We start from the raw sequence: 21,924 nt of genomic DNA, 5'->3' as shown, positions 1-21,924 counted from the left end.
TACCGTGATGCAGGCAGGGGTGAGCTGGGAAGAGTGGCTGTAGCGGGGCAGGGATGGGGTGGGGGGGAGAAACACACCCCAAGGGGTCCATGCTGGGGCAGCTGGTGAGTCCCTGCTGGCCCCGAGCTGGGGACCGGGGGCAACTCTCCCTGCGGCACCACTGGAGACAGCCGAGCCTGCTGCAGCCGATGGGGCAATCCTTATGGGTTTACCTCCCGGCCAGCACAGCCTCACCCCTCGACAAAAAGAGGTGCAGTGAGGTCCCGACCAAGCTGGAGCCCTGTGCGGGCAGCATGGCCGACCCCGCTGTCGACAGCATCTGCCTGCCTGCCTTGAGGTGATGAATTAAAAGATGACCTCAGGATGGCACGTGAGGAAAGCGAGGGCTGCACCTGCCTGGCAGGGAGGAGATGTCCTGGGGCTGCAGCCCCATCACACGCGGGAGACTTCCCCGCAGAGCAGGCTGTAAGTCAGTCAAACCGGAGTCACCAACAGTTCTGATTTCTATTGATTCACTAAATAAAAAATGTTTTACACACAAGCACGGGAACAAGAGCTGCATGAAGAGCTGTGTGCCAGCCCAGCCAGCCGCATACACAACTGAGCTAGAGTTACAGCCGGGCTGCCCTTTGCACCAAGGCTGAGCATGGCAGGCAGGATGAGGGGAACTCCTTCTCTCCACCAACTAACTCCCCCCCACCCCCCTCCAATTCCAAGAAACCCCACAAGCGCGGGACTTGTTTCTTGCAGTTTTCACAGCAAGAGGGCAGGCGATGCGGGGTAGGCACCGGTTCTGCCGTCACAGCATGCTGTGCCTCAGGGAGGGTTTCTGAAGGCAGTGGTGGCCAGGACCAGCAGGTCCCCAGTGCCACCCCGCAGCTGGCTGCAAGGGATACGGGGCTGGACATTTCCCCTGGTGGGGTGGGCACAGCACAACAAAGCACCATCGCACAGTGTCACCGGGCACCCTGGCCCCACACGCTGCCGAAGGATGAAGCGAAGAGCCCAGAGCCTGTCCTGCCTGCATTCCCCGGGGCTTTGCAACCTCGTGCTTGTGAATACTCCCTGGATGCCTCTGGATCAGCTCAGCTTAACGTACGTGCCACCACGGCACTGAGCGTGAGCGGCAGCTGAGGCAATAAGCACAGCTGAGGAATAAACACGTTCTCACCCCGACAGCTACGTTTTCTCATGTGTCGCGAAGCTCATATGAACATCCCCTTGCTGCACCTGCTGTGTTCCTGACAGGTGGGCACCCACCAGAGTGGGCAGCACCTCGGCTCCCAGGGAGGGCAGCTGATGTCGGGGGGTCCCCTGCTCATCACTGCAATGATGCTGCCCCCCCCCCCCAGACCCAAGCTTTCCTGCCATCTGTTTGCGTCATAGGACTAACATAAAAAGCTAGAAAATCTGGAGAAAGCTGAGTCCAGCCCCAAAACTGGAGCTGCTTTGTGGTAATAATGACCGAGAGTCCAGCCAGCATGGGAGATCCCAGCCCGCTTCCCATGGCATGCATCCTGCATCCCACATTCCCACATCCCCGCATCCCCCTGGGGCTGCAGTCACAGGGAGCCCACAGGGACCCCTGGGACCACTCCTGCCGAAGAAGAGCCCAGACCCCATGCAGCCCGGCAGCGCAGCGTTACCTGGTGTGGGTGCGTCCCCGGGACTGTGCAGAGCATTGCGGCTGAGGCCAGGGAGAGCTGGAAGGAGCGGCAAAGCCCCCAGAGCCCGGACCAGCAGCCGTGGTCCCAGGGCCAGCACCCGCACCCTCACCTCCCGGCAGCAGTGGTTGACAAGCCGCAGGTGGACGCTGACTTTGGTTTTAATCTTTATCAGGCACTTCACCATGGTGGCACGGGCAGCGGCTGGCCTGGCCTGTGGCAGTGGGTGCCCACAGGGACTGCGAGGGGGCGTGGGGACGGCTGCTCACCCGCCGGCACCGCTGACGCAAGCAGCGCTGGAGCCACTGGCCCCGGGGTCGGGGCTATTTTGGGCTCCCACATTTCCATGGGACCGAGCTGAAGTGAGAGTGAAGAAAAGCAGCTGCTGGGGCAGGGGTGGTGCTGGGAAGCTGTGCCAGCTCAGGGTAATTTATTGTGGGAGGCTATTTAATGCTCTTGCCACTTCGCAACAGCACGCGGGGGAGAGGGTGCTCACATTTAACTGTCTGCAGGGCTGCCGCAGCTGCCAGGCACACTCCTGCCCCCAAAATCAGCACAGACATCAGCCCTGGGATCCCTCGATGGAAATAAATAACTTTCCTGCTCTGAGGGACTTGTCCATTTGGGCAGGCAGCATTTCTGCACCCTGTCCATGCTGTAGCCCAGGGAGCAGGATCAGTGCAGCTGTGCTGGGGCAGGGGCTGGCCCCGCAGCCCATCCAGGAGCAGGGCACAACTGCAGGGTGCACCCCCTCCCTCACCCCACGCTCCCTGCCATCCCCATTCCCTCATCCACCTTCCAGTTTTCCAAACTCCGTGCACCTTCACATGGCCCTGCCACACACCAGCAGCACCCACTACACACGCTGCTCTCCGTCACCCCAGCGTCACTGGGAATCAGACGCTGCTGTCACCAGCGGGCACCACAGCTGCCACCAGCAGCACAGCCACAGCCCCCAGCACTGTCCCCAGCCCCGTGGGGCTGCTCCAGGGCTGGTGCCAGCGTTTTGCCCTCTGCCAACCGTCCTTTCCCAGGTGCATCCCACCCCGCACGGCCCTGACCCCGGCTGCAGCCCTGCCCTGGGTCGGGGGGTACCAGCCTCCCCACCGCAGGCTGGCACAGAGCTCCAGCCTGGCAGACTGGCAAGCCGTGGGCAGTGGCCATCAGCCAGCCAGGAGCAGCTCTCAGGTGGGTGACAAGCTCTTTTGCAGACCAGCTTGTTCCTGTACACAGTCAGACCCCAGTCCTGCGGCTCTCAGTAACACTCTGCTCTGCTGGGACCCCGCTGGGTGCTGGCGTGCTGCTCCAGGCAGGTTTGCTTTGCTTTCAAACCAGGGCAGTGTTTGGAAGAGCAGAGTGAGGCATGCCGGCATGCGCTGGACAGGGCTGCTGGGGTGACTCACCTCTCTGCTGGGTCAGAGCTATCAGGGCAACCTGGAGCCTTTTGCTGTATTTCCAGTTTAATCTAAAGTAATGTTGCTGAGAAATTCTCCTCTGCTTTGCTTCTGTACTGGAAACTTCTGTCCCACAACTGGCCCTCCACTTTGCCGGGGCTCAGCTATTGTTGCCAAACTGATCCCAAGCTGCAAGAGCAACATCTGGTGCTGTCCAGACTTGCCATAAGGCCCTGGGGACATGCCAGTGTCCTTCCCTGCCCCAGCACGCCACATCAGCATCAGGGGCTACAAAAATCTGATTTTCAGCTGGATGTGTGCATCAGCTTTTTGTGCATGCATGCGTGCACGTGTGTGTGCACATGCACACGTATGCATGGCCCCAGGGCCGAGGCTGCCCCGGCTCCCGAGCCCCGGCAGTGGCAGGGAGAGCCAGCCCACGCCCTACCTTCCATGATGGAGATGTGCACGGCTCTCCTCCGGGTGCGGGGCACGCTGCTCAGGCGGGGGCCGTGGGTGATGGAGGGGCAGCTCCGGCTCGGCACCAGCCCTGCCCTGGGGATGAGAATGAGGACAGTGTCAGAGCCCGGCCAGTGCCAGAGCCCCGTGTACAGGGCAGCTCTCCCGCTTCGGTCCTGTGGCTCCCTCCACCACCCCAGGGAGCCGGGAACCAAACCCCTGGGAGGGAACAGCCCCGTGGGCTTCTCTGTGCTGCACCATTGCTGCTGGGTTCTTACCGGTGAATCTCGGGCGGCTCCCTCTTGATCTTGGCGCTGGACTCCATCACCTCCTTTGCAACGCGGCCACTGCGGGTGGTTCAAGAACAGCAGCCGTGAGGACGTGAGCGCCGCACCGGTGAGCCACAAGCTCCCCCCGAGGCACACCGTGCGCCAGCATGGCCTGGCCCCCTCCCCATACACAGGGGCTGGTGCAGCAGGGCTCTCCCTGCAGCTCCAGGGGAAAGCAGAAATATTTGCTGGAAATAGGGGTGATGGGAAGATCAGGGAAAGGCTCTGCTGACACTTCTGCCACCACGTTTTGCTGCTTCTCCTGGCATGAGATGCTGGACACCATGGTGTCACATCCCCTCTGGCGGGGGGACAGACCATGGGCATCTGGGCCCTCCCGTGCCAGCAAGGAGGGTGCTGGCATCGTGCACCTTGCAGCTGGGGATGCACCGGGGTCTCTTGCCCTGCAGAGATACAAGGTCCCGGGTCCAGGCTTTTGCTCCAGGGCCAGGGAGGAGCAACACCCCTCCAGGAATTTAGGAATTATGGTGATTTGTTTCACTCCATGTTGTTCTCAAAAACCAAGCTCCAAAGCCCCATGGTCCTCTCCCCTCCTCCACTCCCGTCCCTCCAAAAATCTGCCATTTTGAGGCTAGGGAGAGGGATGTCAGCTGTGAAACACAGAAAGAAGTAGCGATGGCCTTGTTGAGGCCACAGTGCTGCAGTGGGAGGACCTCCGGTGACAGGAGGGCTCTTAGCAAGTCCTCGGACCGCTGCAGCCCTGAACTGCTCCCCACAGCACATCCAAAGGAGCATCCGAAAATACACCCAGTAGCTGCTACTTACTGTCATTATTTACCTGTATCGGAACCGGCTTCCCTTGAAGAACAAGTTGCTGCTGGACACTGTCCGGACCTGGCTCGACTTCTCCAACCTGCAACAGCACCAAGAGCTGTGTAAGCGCCCGGGCAGGGTACGGCCCCCGGCACCGCTTCCCCGCAAAACCTTCGCCCAGGTTTGTTTCCAGTGCACCATGGTGGTGACGAGGATGGATGGCTCTGCTGGTGCTCTTACAGCATCATCCCCACCAGACTGACCCCCAGCATCAAAGGGAGGGAGCCACGTGCTGCCGGCAAATGGCAGCAGGGCCAAATTACAAGAGCAAAGCCCTGGAGATGTGAAACACCACCAGGAATGAAAAAAGCCACCGGCAGTTGTGGGGTGGCACTGGCTGGCAGGACACGAGCACCCTGCAGCCCTCTCTGCCAGCACAGCATGTCCCTGCCAGCAGTGGGACCATTGCCCAGCCCGTGCCCAGGTTCCAGGATGGACCTGCTACCAATGGCTTCCCCAGCGGCTGGAGCGGGGCTTGGGCTGCAGCTCACGCCAGGTCCTCCGGGTCCTCCAGCGAGCACCTGCATGGAGGAGCTGCACAGGGCTAAAGCTCTCCAGGGGGCTAAAACCTTCACCACGACCTCTGCATTGCAAGGGTGCAGGAATCTGGGGTCAGTCCGGCCAGCGGTGGGCAAAACAGCCGGGAGGGAAAGTCCTGTCTCCTCCTCATCCCATGGGAGCCAGTCCCGAGCCCCGGGAGGAGCCCAGCAGCACCTTGGCCGAGCCCACAGTCCACTCCACCGGATGCATAATGCAGCGGTAATTTACTGACATGATTAATCATAAAAAGATTTGTAAAGCAATATTGCAATTTCATTTCATGTTAATATAATGAGAAATGAAACCTGCTGATTGCAGCTGCTGATTGCAGTATTCCCAAAGAGAATACATCACACACTTTATCTCGCATCTTGCTGATTAAAATAAAACTCATTACAAAGCACAAAGCAGGCTATTTTTAAGTTCACCATGAGCAGGTTGGTAAAACCAAACCATTCCGCTTGGCACCTCCCTGTTTTTTTGGCAGACAGTCCAGCCCGTGACCTCTCCCTTTTTGTTTGACAGCCTAATTAACCAAACCAGAGACAAAAATGCTGCCTTGGTGGCCATGAACCAGGGAGCCCAGAGCTCCTGAGGAAGGACAACACCTTCCCCATCCTCCCCGGGTAGGAGCTCCCACCGCCCGGGTGAGACCCCCAGCCCAGAGGTCCCTCAGAGCCGGGCAGCTGGTGGAGATGTTCCCTTGAGCCACTATCCCCAACTGCCCAGGCTTGTGGCTGCAGCCCAGACTGCACGTCATCTCCCCGGTCCCTTGAATATTTCCCATGAATAATTAACTTGTTCCCAAAGCGCTTAGATGCAAATTATTTCTGAAAGTTTTTGAGCATTCTTCGCTAAAAAAGGCAGGCTTTTCTAAAGCACTCCGGGGCACTGGCGCGACTTCAGTGGGGATTTTCATGCAGGATTCAGCACAAACAGACCCTGTGAAGCCATTTTGAAAATCCACCCTTGAATATTAGGTCAGAAAACATTCCCTGAGTTTTGCCAGCATCCATTCCTGCTGCACCTTGCACCGGCCATGTGCCACACTCACAGCGCCTGAGCATCCGCACACAGGGGCCAGCTCCAAACAAGCTGCTGTTAACCAGGAAAATGCTAAAAGACGTCTGCTGTTGCAGACAGGATGTGTGCCGGTTGCTCAGCATTAAAGGCTTAATCGCCAAACAATTAGTTTTAATCTCCTGATTAAAAGTTCACTGTGGAGGGATGAACGCACTGTGGGGAGTGGGAGGGACCCCATGGGGCAGAGCCCCCAGCCCGGGGGCACCGGTGCTTTTGGTGGCTGGTGACTCTGCTGGGGCCACCAGGACAGGGGTGCCACGTGGCTGGTGACAGCCTGTGCTCGAGCCCTGGCACCTGGATGGAGCCCATGGGCAGGTGCTGTGCGGGGCAGAGCCAACCCATGGGGAGATGCAGAACACACCACCACGCACACCTGGGTGACCCCACACTTACTTGTAGAAAGCCTGGTTTTCTATCCCACACTTCCAGAGGTGCTTGCAGGCTTCTGGTGTTGGGGCAAAATACGTAAGAACAATTTTCTTTTCCTAAAGGAGAAACACAGGAAGTTGGTAGGGGAACAATGAGTGGTGCCCACCGGGCAGCACGCTAGGAGTGTGGACGGAGGCCAGAGCAGCCGGAGCTGGAGAGCAGCACTGACACAGGGCAGATCCTCCTCCAGAGCCGCTCAGGACACCGGGAGGTGTTGGAGCATCAGCCGACGCCCCAGCGCGGTGCCTCACACAAGGGATGGGCCACCATGCATGCCAGTGACCTGCCACCCACCTCCTCTGGCTTACCTGCCTTTTTGAATATCCAGAAATACATTTTTTAAAAACATCATGCTGATGGCTTGGGTGGGAGCTGATTTCAGCCAGAGGTTTTCAGGCTGATTTCATTAACTGGGGCTAACTGAGCATGATGGCGGTAACAAATAACCACAATAATCCCAAATACAGCACGTGGCCACGGCAAGCAGGCATGGCGAGAAGCTGCTGGAGGTCCCAGGCTGCTGCTCAGGGCAGAGCCCTCACCACAGCATAGTCTGGGGCTAACCCAGCATCTGCAGGCTCTAATGCCCAGAGCAAGGTGCCAACAGCAGCAGGGAGGTGACCTCAGCGCTGCCACCGAGCTGCAGCCCCTGCCACTGCTGCCACTTGTACCGCCAGGCACGGGGTGATGCTGCTGCAGGCTGCAGCCTGACAAGTTCATGGAGAACCTGCTGAAGGAACGACCATGGCTGCGCTCAGGAAGTCCCAAGAGAAAGGAGAGCACTCACCTCTTTCTGACTCACATATAAGTAGAAAGTCTTCCCTTCGAATTTCATTTTGGTCACCTCGTTCCTGAAAGGACAAGGATGGGCAGGTGAGACGCTGCACGGAGTCCACCACAGCCTGGCTGGCTCACGGGCGCAGCCCCAGCCAAAGCATTTGCTTGGGAGCTGCAGGGTGAGAGCTGGTGCTTTGGGGATGGCAACGGGACAGCTTCAAGACCCTGTTTTCCATCCCTGGGAGGTGCCACAGAGCGGTGAGAAGAGCCCAGGCTCAGAAACAAGCAGCTGGAAAGGGGGATGCCCTGGGGTGAAGGTGATGGTCAGTGGGGTGTCCCAGAGTCACTGGGACCTCGTCACAGGGGCACCGGCCAGGTGGCAATGCCAGCCGTGAGTGACACACTGGCCAAAATCTGAGATGCAGCAAAGACCGAGGAACAACACAACCAGGTTCAGAAGGACTGGAGGAGCTTTCGGGGGACCCAGCCAACATGCGGATGATGCAAGTTAATGTAGACAATGTAGAAAATAGTTAAGTCTGGGGCAACAAAGCAAATGGAGAGAGAGTGCAGCTCACAGGAGAAAGCCCTGCTGTGTACTGACCAGGAGCGAGCTTAGGGGCCAGGGTAGAAAAGTCCTTGGAGCCAGCAGCCCAGCGCACAGCTGCAGCAGGGGAGGCAGCCAGGCTCCAGGGCTCCTCCAAGGGTGGGACAGAGCAAGAAGTGACACCCTGAGTGCGTGGCGTGGCCCTGCTCGGTGCCGTTCTCCCTGTCCCAGGAGCGTCCCGCTGCCCCAGCAGCACAGCCACTACATGGCACCGTGAAGAGGACCTGTTTTCTCCCCTGCTTCTCAGACGGGGGCATGCAAGCTCACGGGTGTGCTGGTGCAAGTGTCTGCAGGGCATGGGATGGGTTTTCCAGCTGGCACAGCATCGCTGCCCTCTGTGTCCTCTGCTCGGAGCCCGTCCCGGCTCAGACATGGGCATCGGGTGCACTTACCACTGTCCCATTACAGGCACATTGCCCGTATCCCAGTGTGGTGCGAGTGCCTGGGGAAGGCACCTGGTGCTGGGACCACCCACATGCCCCATCCATGGGAGCTCACCTGAGCACCCCTTGAACACCCTGGGGTGATGCAGGGCACTCATGGCCTCTGGCCCACAGCACTGCACACAACAGGAGACAGACAGAGCGAGCAGAAGCGAGCCGGCCGGCACAGCTCCAAGCGAGCAGGGCACTGCAGGTGATGCAGGGTCAGGAACTCACCATTTAATGAAGTGTACTCTCTTGTTTCCCTGAAGAACAACAAAACCGAAGGGGGTGAAGGCCAAAAACGCCGCGTTCCCCGACACATCCTGGAAGACAACACCAATTTCTCATCAAAATGTTTGAGCTGGCAAAGCTTATACATCAACGGTGGTGGCAATGTAGAATCCTCCGTGCCGTCTCTGCCAGTGGGACGCTCCTGGCAGGTTCACCCGGACCGTGACACCCTGCACACACAGTAAAACCCGCAGCTGAATAACGGGGCAGCTGGTCCAGTGCCACTAATGAGGAGAAGCTGCAATAGAGTTCTCAGCCGCAGCGGTCCCATCTGCTTACTAGTGAGGAATAAACAGCGAAGGCAGTGCCCCACCAACACTTTCACTAGTAATTAAACCAGGAAATGGTAAAAACCCATTATACTTGACTCCCTCAGAGCCCTGCACAGCCAGTGCAGCTGGGCGGCATCGAGACAGTTTAAACCAATAATTAGTATCATGCACAGAGCAAGGCAGCAGTTTAACTTAATCATAATGTCTAGACTCCAGGGAAGTGATCATTAACTGCACTGATGTGCACAGAAAAAACACATACATGCTGAATTTTAAAAATATTATGAAACTGTTGTGGCTGTTCAGTAATTGTTAGATTCACCCTGACTTTTATTTGGCCGGCAGACATTCAGATGGCTTTCAAAGGATGCTGAGCTAAAGGGAAGGTGCATGCCAGGCTCGGGATTTCTGGTGCATTGGGCTGGAAAAGCAGGCAAGGAATTTTACAGGGGCGGCTGCAGAAGAGCTATGTCTGATTGGTGTCTGCAATGTTTTCTTGGGCAAAAGCATGGCACAGGGCATCTCATTGGCGAGCAGAGCTGCTCCGCATCTGCAGGGCAGCTCTGCTCACCACTGGGATGCCCTGTGCCCAGGATCTCCCCAGCTTGGGGGCACAATGCTCCCCCTCTGCTCCCAGTTGTGCCCTTCCCCGCCTTAATCAAGAGGCAAGACATCTTCTCTGCTGTTTGCTTTCCACCCCAGGACGCTGGACTTTGCTGGCACGGTGCTGGTACGGCAGGGAGCCAGCACTATGATAAGATCTTCCGAATTTAAGCAGAGAACAAATTGGTTTTAAATCCAGATTAGATCAAAAATCCATCTTCATCTGTCAAGGGTGAATGGCTAAAAGCAGAGCCCTGAACCTCAAAACCAATACCCTGCACAAGGCAAGATGTAACTCCTCAAACTCATCATGTCTGAGATGTAGCAGCCCAGTCTTGTGGAGGAAGGAAGATTTCTGTGCATCTTCACAGAAACCAGCCCGGCAGCAGCTCCTGCAGCTCAGAATTTGGGCTGCCCAAAGCACTTTGGCTCTTTCCCAAAACCAGGGAAATCTTCAGGAAAGGGAGAAGCTGCATCTTGGTAGAGGGACGTACCGTCCTGGGGGGTACGGACCCCCTTGCCCCTGCCCACCACTGACACAGCAACCCCCTCAGTCCTGCCCTGCCTGTGGCTGGTACTGCAGCCATGGGCAGCGAGCAGGGCAGCTTGGAGATTAATGGGGTGTCAGGCTGGAAGCTGCACAGTTTTGGAATTGCTGCTTTGGGATGGGAGGAGTGGGGGCGAGCTCCCCATGGTCAGTGTGGAGTGGGGGAGCTGGGGAGCAGGGTGCCCCTGGGAAAGGTGGGGGGTGCTGGGGGAGAGGACGGATTGCTGAGGGTGCAGAAGCTCGATAGGGGCTGGGGATGCTAAATGGGGCACAGAACCCCACAGGGAAATAAGAGCAAAGCACAGACCCCCCAAGCTCCAGTGCTGAGCCAGACATTTCAAGGATCGCTCCCAGGGCAGCATGGCCCAATCCAGCCAGCTACACAGGAGACCTGAACAGGCGTGGTGATTCAACTCCTCCAGCTGGCAACCTCTTCAGCAATACCAGACTGCCAGTAAATGGGACACACCCCCACCCAGGCCAGGTATATTTACCGCAATTGTGTATTTACGGGGCATAATTCAGTTAAAAGCCCCAGGGGACCACAGAGCAGGCACTGCCCTTAAGAGTGAAATTCTCCATCTGCTTTGCATCCCGCATCCATCTGCATGTGATGGGATTGTAAGGGGCCAGAGAGAGCCACACGCAATGACATCTACAGTCAATAAAAAGCATTTCAAACAGAAAACTGGATTACCGGCCAGGGAAGAGCAGAGTGATAGACTGTCTCTGGCAGATTAATGCTTGTTGGTTTCTCAGACACATTACTGACCTTGTTACTGCCTCCAAATTACATGCTTTAGCAGAAGATGATCGGCCACTGTCTTTTATAGCTGTCTGCACATGAAAACACTTTCCTGTGGATTCCCTAAGTACTCTCTGGAAGGACTTTGGACTAGCCACCCTCCCCACTCCCCTCTGTGCACACGTGCCCGGTTGGGGCTGGTTTTTAAGGCTGGAGAGGGCTGTTGGCTACAGCACATCCCATGTACCACGGCTCTGCAAGCACCAAAGCCTGCTGACTGGTGACAAATGGCTGCACTAGGGACCAGTCACTGGTACCTCTGCAGGTTGTTACTGGCTGGAGCAAGAAATCCAATGCAAGGAATAGTGTTCAGAAAACTGTTTTACCTTGCAAGGGTGTGGGTCAACCCCGTAGGTCTCCAGAGTCTGGGCTTTCCTGAGGAAATTCAGTTCTGAAGTAGCTGGTGTCTGCCCACTACAGGAGGGAAAAAAAAGTATTCCATGGTAGACATGAACGTGAAAGTCAGCCCTCAGCTACAGGGTTTCTGTTAACGACAAGAGGCATCAGTCATGGCATATTCCCGTTACATTCATTAGCACAAGCAATCTGCAGCAGGAGACCAGCACTGAAACCCAGACTTTCTTCTCCTGCCAGCTTGATCTAGCAGGAGATAAGCTGAACCAGCAGCACTAGAAAGGGCCAAAATTCAGGAGCACCTGCAAAATTTAGGGCTGAATTTCCTATACGCAGCACAGGCATTTCTTCAGGTGGGGAGGAAAAGGGAGTTTACCAGGCAGAAGGCAGCAGCCCACAGCACGTAAGGGCATGGCTCTGCCGGGTTTCTGGGCGGTCAAAACCCCACTGTGATCCCTGGGGACCAGCGCACAGCTGTCCGGTCGGGACGTGGCCCTGGAGGCAGCGCCAGTGCCATGGGAGGACGGGGCTTTGCTGACGGTGTCTCACCCCTCATGTCCCAGAGCAGGGTGAAGGCAGCGCGGGGAGGTGGCAGGAGGGGATCTATGGGGGACAGGGGGTTGGTCACTGTCCCCACCCCACTGGGGAAGACCAGGGAGCCCCTCAGGTTATGCCGGCTGAGCCAACAGCCAGGAGCAGGAGAAACCCCTCAGTCCTCCTTCAGGCAGGAGGGATCAGGGCTGACTTTGCACCAGGACTGGACTGCCACATTGCTGGTGTACTTTATTTGTCTGCACTTTCTGTGGCTTGTCCTTGGCTGCTCGATCACATTTTCCTTTCAGCGAGCAGCGGTTTGGTGGGACATGGCAGCTCCTCTCGCAGGGTCATTTGTTGTGATGCTTCTACGCCACTAAACGACCTGCTTTCCTAAAGCTTGTGCTGCTCTGCATTTTTGCTATTACCTACGCTGCCAAGAGCACTGCTGGCTCTCAGCTGGATCTGACGGACCAGAGCAGGGAGTGCTCACCCCATGGCATGACTGAAAATCCCAAACAGGGATAAAAATCAGCCCAACATCAGTAATCCCTGCAGCAGCTGACAATCCCACTCAGCAAAGCCGGCCGGCCGTACCTCAGCTCTGACTTGTGGATCTCTGCAATTTTCCTCTCCAGTTTCTCTGAGTGTTTGGGGAAGAACTGGAACTTGGAGCTGTAGCCTTCTGGGTGCTTCCCTGGATCGTAGTCCCCGATCTCAGCTGGGGGAAGGCAGAACCAGTCAGGAAGAGCAGTGCAACCCAGACCACAGTGTGCATCCCCATCCCGGCAGCGCCCACCTTGGCAGCAGAGCCGGTGGCAACCAGGCGCAGGGTCAGGGCTCAGAGCATCCCAGGAATGACGCTCCAACCCAGCCATGCTTCCCATCAGGAGGGATAGTTTGTAAGGCATTAACTGCATCCAATTAATTTCACTCTTTGCTTGGGAATCACCTGGCAGCAGATGGTCACTGTCCCAAATTTATTAATTCCTCAAGCTATGTGAACCTCCTGGGAGCCGCGCTAGGTCCATGCGATGGCAGCCCTGGGGTGGTTGGCCTGGAGTACCCCTGGGGTACCCCTGGCCCCCACCCCGATCCCAGCTGGCTGGGAATAAGGCAGTGAGTGAATTCTGCTCCCCCTGTGGATGCAACTGCACCTCGAAAAAATATAATTAGTTGGAAATCTGTGAGGCGACCTTGAGAAAAGCTCCTTCCCCTCTTTACCTACCCCGGGGAAGCACTGCCAGTGATCATGGGGACAGGCTGACCCAGCCGCTCTGCCCTGCAGCAGGGCAGGGGGGGCTGCATGCAGTCGTGCAGGCAGGGACTGACCCCTGCCTGGAAAACCTGCTTCAAGCCTGGGCAAGCTGCAAGCGCAGCGACAGGTCTGTCCTCAAGACAATCCCAGCAGCCTCGACCCCAGGCACTGAGACCAGGGTGCGGAAATGCCCGAGACAACCAGATTTCTGCTCTCCCCTCGGCGCGGGCTGATGCAGCTCCGCTCCCTCTCCCAGCACCCCATGGGAGTCAGCAGCGATCGCCACTGGCATTTCACTGTAGCATGGCTCTGTAGCTGGTGTCTCCTGCCGGGATTTACAGTAATCCGGCAGCCTCCTGCCACTGGGGATGAAAGGACCTTGCTCTCATTTAGTTCCCTCCAGCCTCAGGTCCTAAGCAAGATGGAGACGTTACATTAATTTTTATGTTTCCTGCTTAAAACACTAGAAGAGGGGAAGTATACCAGCACTGTGAAATAACTCCAAAATACTTTGGAGCTGAAACTTTTCTTTTTTGATTGCTGGGGCAATCCCCCGCCAGCTCATGCTGGGGATGGGACCACAGGCACCGCGGGACTGCAGAGAGGGGGCCCGGCATTGCGCCGAGCCAAGCACCCTTGGGTAGGGAAGCCCACTCGCATGCCCAGCATGGCGTTGCTAATGGCATGTCAAGGTGCCTTTCCACCACCAGCACCACCCAGCTCTTCCAACAGCCTGACGACCCCTCGCTGAGCATCCAGGTGTTGCCCCACGCCAGTCAGATGCCAGCTCCATGCTCTCAGTGCCACAGCAGTGGAGGCAAGAGCAGGCAGGAGAACAGGCAGGAGGGCAGATCAGGCAGAAGCTTTTCAGAGGTTTTCCCACCTCCTGCTCCGAACAGCACCTGCGCGGCTGCAACTTGCTGACAAAAGCACTTTCTTTGCCGAGGCGCTCGGCAGCAAGCAATGAGCTTACCCAAGGCTGTCTTCATCCGTCCTAGCAATCAGCAAGACTACATTTCACTCTGGAGCCCTCTTTGCAACTGCAAACTGTGGGCGCTTGCCAGTTACCGCAGGCTGTGCACAGCCCCAGAAAGAGAAGTGCTTTGTCACCAGGCTGCTTCTGCCTCTGGACAAGCACAGAACTAGGAGACACGGGCTGGATTAGCTGAGGGATGCTCATGGGGATGCCACTGTCCCGAATGCAGGTGGGACAGCTCAGGGAGCAGACGGCAGCGCGGTGCTTCTCCTGCAGGTGAGACCCCAACATCAACCCTCACCCTCCTCTAGCCCAGCACTGCACGGCACAAGCACAGCCTTGAAGCATGAGGCCTGCACTGGTGGGATGACATTTGTATTCTAGGTGCGGTGATCTGTTGTAAGTGAAATAATGTAATCACTACTTAGCATGAAAAGCAAATTTATCTTGTCAAAAAGCATTACCTTGAAGGATATAGGCGGCCAACAAAGCAGCATCCGAAGTCTTGCAGAGGAGACGGCCGTGGTAGAGATCCCTTTTGATCTGCAGGAAGACTAAATACCTGAGGACAGAAGAGATAGTCCATCTATTAACCAAAGTTTAAATTACCTAAACAGGCAATTTATATGTGAAATATCTGCCACGAGACACTTGCACTAACATTTCTCTCCCAGCAGCCCATTTGCAAGACATTACACTTGCTAGGAGCAAACAAGTGCTAATTACTGGGCAGTTCCCCCGGTCAGGGCTGGTGCTGGGGCTCAGATCTACATGTCCCAGCCCCGCTCCAGCCCGCAAGGACACGGTGCCTGCTCTGGGGCCAGCGTCCGACCCGAGGGCTGATGGAGGTCTCCACCAACCCGGCTCCTCACCGCATGGCCACTTGCAGCAGGGCAGAGCTGCCGGCAGAGACAAAGGACTCCCTTGGGCACAGAGATACTTGGTTGCGCATTCCCACCAGGGAAAAACATGGAAAGGAGGAAACTCATAGACAAGGAGGTGCTGGTCCCTTCTGCCGGCCAGCCTCCAGAGTCCCCTGTGCTGCTTCATCCCGATTTGGGCAGTGGTGCCCGAACACAATTGCAACTTCCCCAGCCCATCACAAGGTCACTGGGGCCGAGGTGCCCAGGGATGATGATGCTCTGAACGGGGTCTCATGGTCCCCAGCCCACCAGCAACTGCTGCACTTCCCAGTCCTGCATCCTTGCCCGGCTGCTCAGCTTCCCCATAACGTGATTTTTCTCCTTCCCCAACTTTCTGTATCCTTCCAGGTCTCTGCATACGCACCAACTTCCCTCCTCCATGCTCGCCAATGATCAAGACCACATCATTTAGAGTGAGCTACTTCTTGCGCTCACCCACCTCTATCTCCATGCCCAGTGAAAAGATAAACTATGTTGGAAAATTACATATTTGAATAAATTTAAACCTAAGTAACAGTTTGGGCTGAGTCATGTGGCAACGCATTTGGGAAAACCTTCTGATGGTGAAATGTAAGTCAGAGTGAAGGAGCAAAATGGAAATTGGAGTGCTCAGAAATGTGTTTAAATAATCAGACTTGCACTCTGCAATATCTCAGTCACGCTTCATTTCTCAAATCCGTATTTACGATGAGATAAACCACTAATTTCACAGATAAAATACATTAAAGAGAAATCCAGATATTAAAGTGTACTCAGTCCAAGGGAAAGTGAATATTAAGCCCAGGTTTCAGCTGCAATTGCAGGCACACCTCCAACGGCAGCAAGCAGGAGCAGCCCACCTGCCTGGGGGCTCACCCTGGGCCTGTGGGGGGCCCGTGGGGGTCATCAGGCCCAGACCCTAGTCCCTGGGCAGACAGCCTGAGCCCGGCTGGGCTGCAGAGCTCCACGCTCATGTCAGCTGCAGGGCACAAATGTGGCAAGAGGTGGCTGCAGTCCTGACGCAGGGCTCATGCTTTACCCACGAGAAGGAGACGAGGGTCTTCTGCTCCCAGTGCCCCCCACCACCTCTGAAGCACTGGCAGTCTCAGCAGTTGATGGTCAGGGCTTCCAGCGCTCAGGGTGACCAACGGCACTGCTGCTGGAGCATCCCCGCATCAGGCCAGCTGAGATGGAGACCCCAGGCTCGGCCAGCAAGCACCGCTGGCACCCTCGCCCAGCACCAGCCCTTCACTGCACCAGCCCTTCCCCAGCACCTACCATGGACCTCACCAAAAATGCACCATCAAATGGGTTTAACCCTGCCAATCCCCCCAGCCCCAATCCCCCCAGCCCCGAACACCCCTGTTCCCTTTAAGAAGGGAAAGTCTGTAGATCTGAGCTGATTTTACAAACAAAAACCTTCAGCAGGTGCCAAACAGGTTTTCCAAAGCCTTGCCCATGCCTTGGAAATCTCCCCTGGAAAGGGGAGTTTCCCGAGGCAGCACTGGGCTGTGGGGTGAGGCTGCCTTGGAAAAGGACATTAAAGATGGGAAATATTTCTGAGCTTGCAGCGGTGAGCTCCATCCAGGCTGGCTCCATCCCCCATGCTCTTTGGGTCCAGCTCCCACCCTCCACAAGGGTAAATCCCTGACCTGCATTTCAATTCTCCTTACCGTGCTTGACAACTGCAGATGTTTGCTAAGCTCTGATTAAGGGAAAGAAATACAATTAACATATTGTATGCACAGCTTAATGCCCACATAATAGCTGCCGTTACTCAGAGATGATGTCTTTGGCCATTTCACATTTAAATTAAGGCCTGATGGCTGCACGGGGTTGCAGTTGCTGGGAGTAAACATAAAATCTGCAAACTATGTAAATTCCTCTTAAGCAAAACAAGGAGATGTATCCCTGTGAAACTATTTCTGGGCACTTCTGTGGGACCCCTAAAGTGTGCCTGTACTAAAAACCAAATCAATCCTATCTGAGAAAGCTGATTACAGCGCATGTCCTGGCAGCACCAAAAAGACTGGCATTCTGGACATGAAGACACTTTCAAACAGGCCCAGCAAATGCGCACAGGGCTCTTTACAACTGCTTTCCTCGTAATCTGCATCTCCTGTCTAAGGCCAGCCCCGAAGAACTGAAATTTTCTCAGACTTCCAAACAAAAACTTAAGAGGTTTTTTAATTTTGGGGTTTGGGTCCTTCTGTGAAACACAAGCAAAGCTTTCATTAGTTTTGTACATTATCACGGGGAAACCAAACTCCAAAAGAGTTTTTGAAACACCTCACCATCCTCTGCTTCCTCTGACTGATCCACCCAACAAAAATAGTTTATTAATGCAAAACTGAAGTAAAAAGCTGAGCCCAGGTACACTCCAAACATGCTGCAAAGCAGGCTGCAAAAGCCCAGACATCCTCTTTCATTTGCTGCCTGCAGAAATAGACTGAAAATCCCAAGAATTAAATCCTGGAATATATTTAGCTCTATCAGTAAGCCTACTTAATTCTCGATGTGCTTAGCAAGGACCCCAGCTATTCGTTGGGAATATGTAATGGCAGCAAGAGCAAATGGAGAAATGGCAGCCCAGCACAGGGTCAGGATGCACAGAGGGATTCGGGGCTGCACGGCTTCAGGCTGCTGAGACTGAGCCATTATGAGCGAGGGACAAGGGCTACTTGCCACCATTTGAGGGTATCTGGGGCCAAGACACTGAGGGTCCTGCAATCTGCAGCAGCGGAGTGTCTGCAGTGCGACATGGCATTTACAGCCTGCTTTGAAGATATCAAGAGAAGCCTGTGCTACTTTTGTCCCTGTTTTTCACAGGTGAGGCGGGGGGGCTTCCTTCTCCAGGACTGACGATCTCCTGCCTTGGACTAAGGTACATCACAGGTAAAAGCCGAGGTAGGAAGAGGGGAGCGCTGCAGCTGCAGACGCAAATAATAATGTTTTTTGCCTACACCTTTGTGCACAGATGCAGCTCACTGGCTCTGTCTGGAGCCCTTACCTGGCATTTTGGCCGATGGCAACCTACAAGTTTTGCACCCTTTCACACCCCAAACCTAGATCCAGGGCATAGCCAGGAAAAGCATTTCTGCAGTCATTTCTTCACACATTTCTTCTCCAGATCATCTCCCTGGCCTGGCCTTCACATAAGGACACACGTGAATGACTAAAAGCAGAAGGAAAGTAAAACATTTCCCTCCTAGAGCTTGTTGTGAGACTCAGCCAGCTCCTGCTGCAGTGGTGCAGCTCCAGGGGGCCAGCAGCCAGCACTTTTTGCCCCAAACCACTTCTGAATCCTTGGAATTGATTCGATACTTTTCTTAGCAGTCCGCAGATGTCCACATGCCAGGAGCGAGCTGACCGACTTTTGACAGTACAAACAGGCCCCTGCTTCGAAGCCAGGGAAAACCAGCCAAATAGTCTGAAAATCAGGACAGCAAAGCGCAGCCTGGTAGAGGGGAACCGCAGATGCTGCCGATGCTGTCCCAGCCCCTGGCCAGGACCCCCTCTGCCCTTCTGCTCCTGGTCCCTTCCCAGGCAGAGCTGTCGGACGCTCCGGAGCTTCTGCTGGCAGCAGTACGAGAAGGTGAGAAATCTGCAGTGCAGCCGAGCGCTCCACACCAAAACCTGACGCCTTCACCTGGTGGCAGCTGGGCCGGGCTGCTTTAGCATCGAAGGAAGGCTGCCAGGCCCTTAGTCATCATTTATTTCTCTCTGTTTTTTACTGTCAATTTTTGGATGTGTTTAAGAAGCAGCCGCTTTTCCCCACGATACAACAGAGTCTAAAGGGGAACTGAATCTGTTTGGGGGTAGGCACAGACCTGGCACTGTGTGAGATCCAGCAGCTGCTGGCCTGCCTCCATCTCTGGAGCTCGAGGACAGGAGAGAAGAGCAGAGAGGAGAGAAAAGGAGAGACAAGGATAGGAGAGGTCCCTGCATGAGCTGTCCTCCATCTTCATATGACATTGGAAGAGCACAGCTGGTGAGCAGGAGCTGCTACCCAAAAGGTGACAGTCCCCTGATCAGCCAAAGCACACTGATGGCAAATCCCAAGCCCTCTCCTGGGTGCAGGGCTGGTAAGGGACCTCGCAGCCCCAACAGTAACACCATGGACATGTGCTGGGAACAAGTGCAGGACAGACCCCAGGGGACACCACTGAGTTACAGAGGTTCATCCATGACACTTCTCCTCTAATTACATCCTTGGTAAACGGTCCCTGCCAGAGACATGATGGGAGTCTTGGTGAACCCTGCGGTTGACCCACCTGCCCTTCTTCACTTTCTGTGTTATAGGTTCATTTAAAGCTGCTCAACGTGGGTGAGAATGCAGTGGGGAGCAGAGTGGTCTGCATGCCCCCACCACCTGGGAGGGGGGCAGGGACCCTTTACTCCTGATCTGAGGAAAATCTGGAAAACATCTAAGTGTGGCTGAGGAACCCATTTCCAGCTTTGCTTTAAAAGGTGACAGCCGCCCCGCAGGGAGCTGCAACAGACCCACCACGGAGAGGGTACATGCCACCACTGCCCCAGTGGTGGTCCCTGCTGCCACAGCCCCTCACCAAGACCCCCACTCAGGTCTGGGGTCTCGCTGCCATGGGCACACAGAGGGGTCAGGCTCAGCTCTCATACCTAACATCCCAGGGGACAGCAGAGCGAGGTGAAAGCATGTTGTGGTGCCTGACAGATCAGCAGGATGATTAAAGGCAGTTCCCTCTTTTCCTTCTCTAGCAGAATTGGGGGACAAGGCCCTGTCAGCCCTCCAGGCTCTCCCAGCTCTGCCACCCCTGTGTTGAGCCCAGGCTGAGCCTACAGGCCAGGTCTGCTCCCAGTCCCACGGCATGCTGACACGCCGCCTTTCACACCCTCGCCTTGTCTTACAATGCAAAATTCCCCACAGCACCTTTAAACATCTCTAGCAAATTTTATTCAGCATTTAATGAAGCCTGCGCACCCAAGACCTGCTGTGTTGGGAACTCAAAAGCAAGGCTGGTGTCACCCTCGGGTGAGGCTGAAGCTCTTCTCGCTCCCCTGCACCACTGCACGGTGGGCAAATGATGCAGTCTGCACCCTGTGCTGGGTGCAGCAGCAGTGGAGGCACTGCAGTGGTGAGCTGCCAGCAGAGCAAGGGGTCCTGCCCTGGTCCCGGGCTAGTGGGGGACATGCCCATGCCATGGCAGTGCGCTGTGCCCTTGACACGGTCCCTCCAGCTTGCCTGCACCCGGTCCACACCATTTTTATTACCTTCTCTCTAACAAACCCCAGGCTTGTAAAGACAACTACGAATATTTGCAGCAATAATGGCAAAAGGTTCCAGGGGAAAAATGCAGAAACCTTTAGCAAAGGTGCCAGCCCAGCTGCCTCTGGCAGACACCCGACCCTCCACACCACGGCAGGCGGTGGGGGGGCCTGGGCTGTCGTGCCCCGGAGATCCACAGTCACGGCTTGTTTTCCAAAGCTGCTGCGATTTCTCCGTGAGTGCTCTTCATGTCCTTCCTTCTGTCAGGAAGAGCGGCATGAAGAGCCCCTAAAGATAGAAACTCGAGAGAAGTGCTGTCAAGTTTCTGCATCTCAGTTTATCACCCATTTCTCCTAGAGCGTTCATGCCCCTTACGTAAAAGGGATGTGGCTAATTACATGCAGGGGACATCAAGGGAACTGGAGACACTCAAACCCTTCCTGACAGACCAAGCACACGTAATGGCACCTTGAGCTAAGGACGTGCTCAGGCACTGGCACTAACAGCCGATTCAGAAGTGGCAAGAGTTAGCAGAAGCAGAACATGGACTCTCGCAGAACTGCTGCTCCTGCTTGAACCCACCTTCCTGCACTGACCAGGACTGGGGGGGTTCCAGCTGGAAGGAGAGATTTTGGAGAGCTGCAGGGAAGGGCACACACCTGGTGCAGCCTAGGAGCCGTTCTGCATTGGCAGGATGGTACCGAAGCCGCGACGGACGTTACGGTGAGCAGTGCTGCACTCTGAGCACTTTGCCCTGGAAACGTGGGTTTTGCAACCAACTGTGGCCAAAGACTGAGTCAGTGGGTTTAAACACATGACTAGTGCTCCCTGCCAGTCACGACGGCTCCACACTTTTCCCCCGCAGCTGGGACAATCCAGAAACGTTCTGGTTCTTTTGGAAACCTAAATGGCTGTTGCTCTCCCTTGGCTATAAAACGAAGCTCGACAGAGCGTGTTCCTGAATTGGCCAAGCCTTCGCGCCGGGTGCCCCATCCTTACCTGGTGATCTCCTCCTTCAGAGCAGCGGGGTCCGTGGGATAAAACTTCACACGGAAGCACATGGTGAAGGGAGGCTGGGCTGCAGTGAGAACAGTGATACCTCAGTCACCAAATGGCAGGGTTTGTCCCTTTCGTCCTCCCAAACAACCCCGCTCGAGGAGACGGTCAGATATTGCTGGGGGGTCTCACCTGCCCTCCCTGTTACCCACAAACACACCCAGCTGCCCTTGGTAAGGAGGGAGCAGACAGGCATGGGTCTATTCCCCACTGCAGTGGCCATGGTGGGAGCAGATGTCACTGGTAAAGCCATGGGGAAGCGCCCACGGCTCTCTCTGCCGGCTGCTCACCCTGCTCTCCAGGCAGGCCCCGGTGTTGGTGAATCTCATTTGCTCGTCCCCATCATTTCTGTCCTGGTCTCCGGCAGGGCTGGTGCCTTGTGCCCCCGAGCTGTGGGGGCATGGCTGGTTGTGACTGCAGTGAGACTGGTGGAGGATGATCCCACTTTTGACCCAGCAGAACAGCTTTGTTGATAATCAAAAAGGCCCTTTTTCTGGGAGATGTGCTGGCAATTGACCCCAGAGGGGAAGGACTGAAGAA

The 21,924-nt window shown here is 55.7% G+C and overlaps 1 protein-coding gene across 2 annotated transcripts in view; it reads right to left on the bottom strand.

Moving 5' to 3' along the window:
* The window catches only part of FRMD5 (FERM domain containing 5), a 117,315-nt gene that overhangs the window by 2,709 nt on the left and 92,682 nt on the right, over nucleotides 1-21,924 (bottom strand). For both annotated transcript variants that reach the window (XM_049813531.1, XM_049813532.1), the window contains exons 4-13: nucleotides 21,328-21,406; nucleotides 14,646-14,743; nucleotides 12,545-12,668; nucleotides 11,386-11,473; nucleotides 8,776-8,864; nucleotides 7,520-7,583; nucleotides 6,697-6,788; nucleotides 4,646-4,720; nucleotides 3,796-3,864; nucleotides 3,507-3,613 (exon numbers count right to left, since the gene is read on the bottom strand). In XM_049813531.1, coding sequence (XP_049669488.1) covers nucleotides 3,507-3,613; nucleotides 3,796-3,864; nucleotides 4,646-4,720; nucleotides 6,697-6,788; nucleotides 7,520-7,583; nucleotides 8,776-8,864; nucleotides 11,386-11,473; nucleotides 12,545-12,668; nucleotides 14,646-14,743; nucleotides 21,328-21,406 — 885 coding nt within the window. The remainder of the gene's footprint in view (nucleotides 1-3,506; nucleotides 3,614-3,795; nucleotides 3,865-4,645; nucleotides 4,721-6,696; nucleotides 6,789-7,519; nucleotides 7,584-8,775; nucleotides 8,865-11,385; nucleotides 11,474-12,544; nucleotides 12,669-14,645; nucleotides 14,744-21,327; nucleotides 21,407-21,924) is intronic.

This window comes from Accipiter gentilis, chromosome 10 (assembly GCF_929443795.1).
Source record: "Accipiter gentilis chromosome 10, bAccGen1.1, whole genome shotgun sequence".
Classification (NCBI taxonomy): Eukaryota; Metazoa; Chordata; class Aves; order Accipitriformes; family Accipitridae; genus Astur; species Astur gentilis.
The sequence above is the reverse complement of the archived record's forward strand: the minus strand, read 5'-3'. Positions and strand labels throughout refer to the sequence as shown.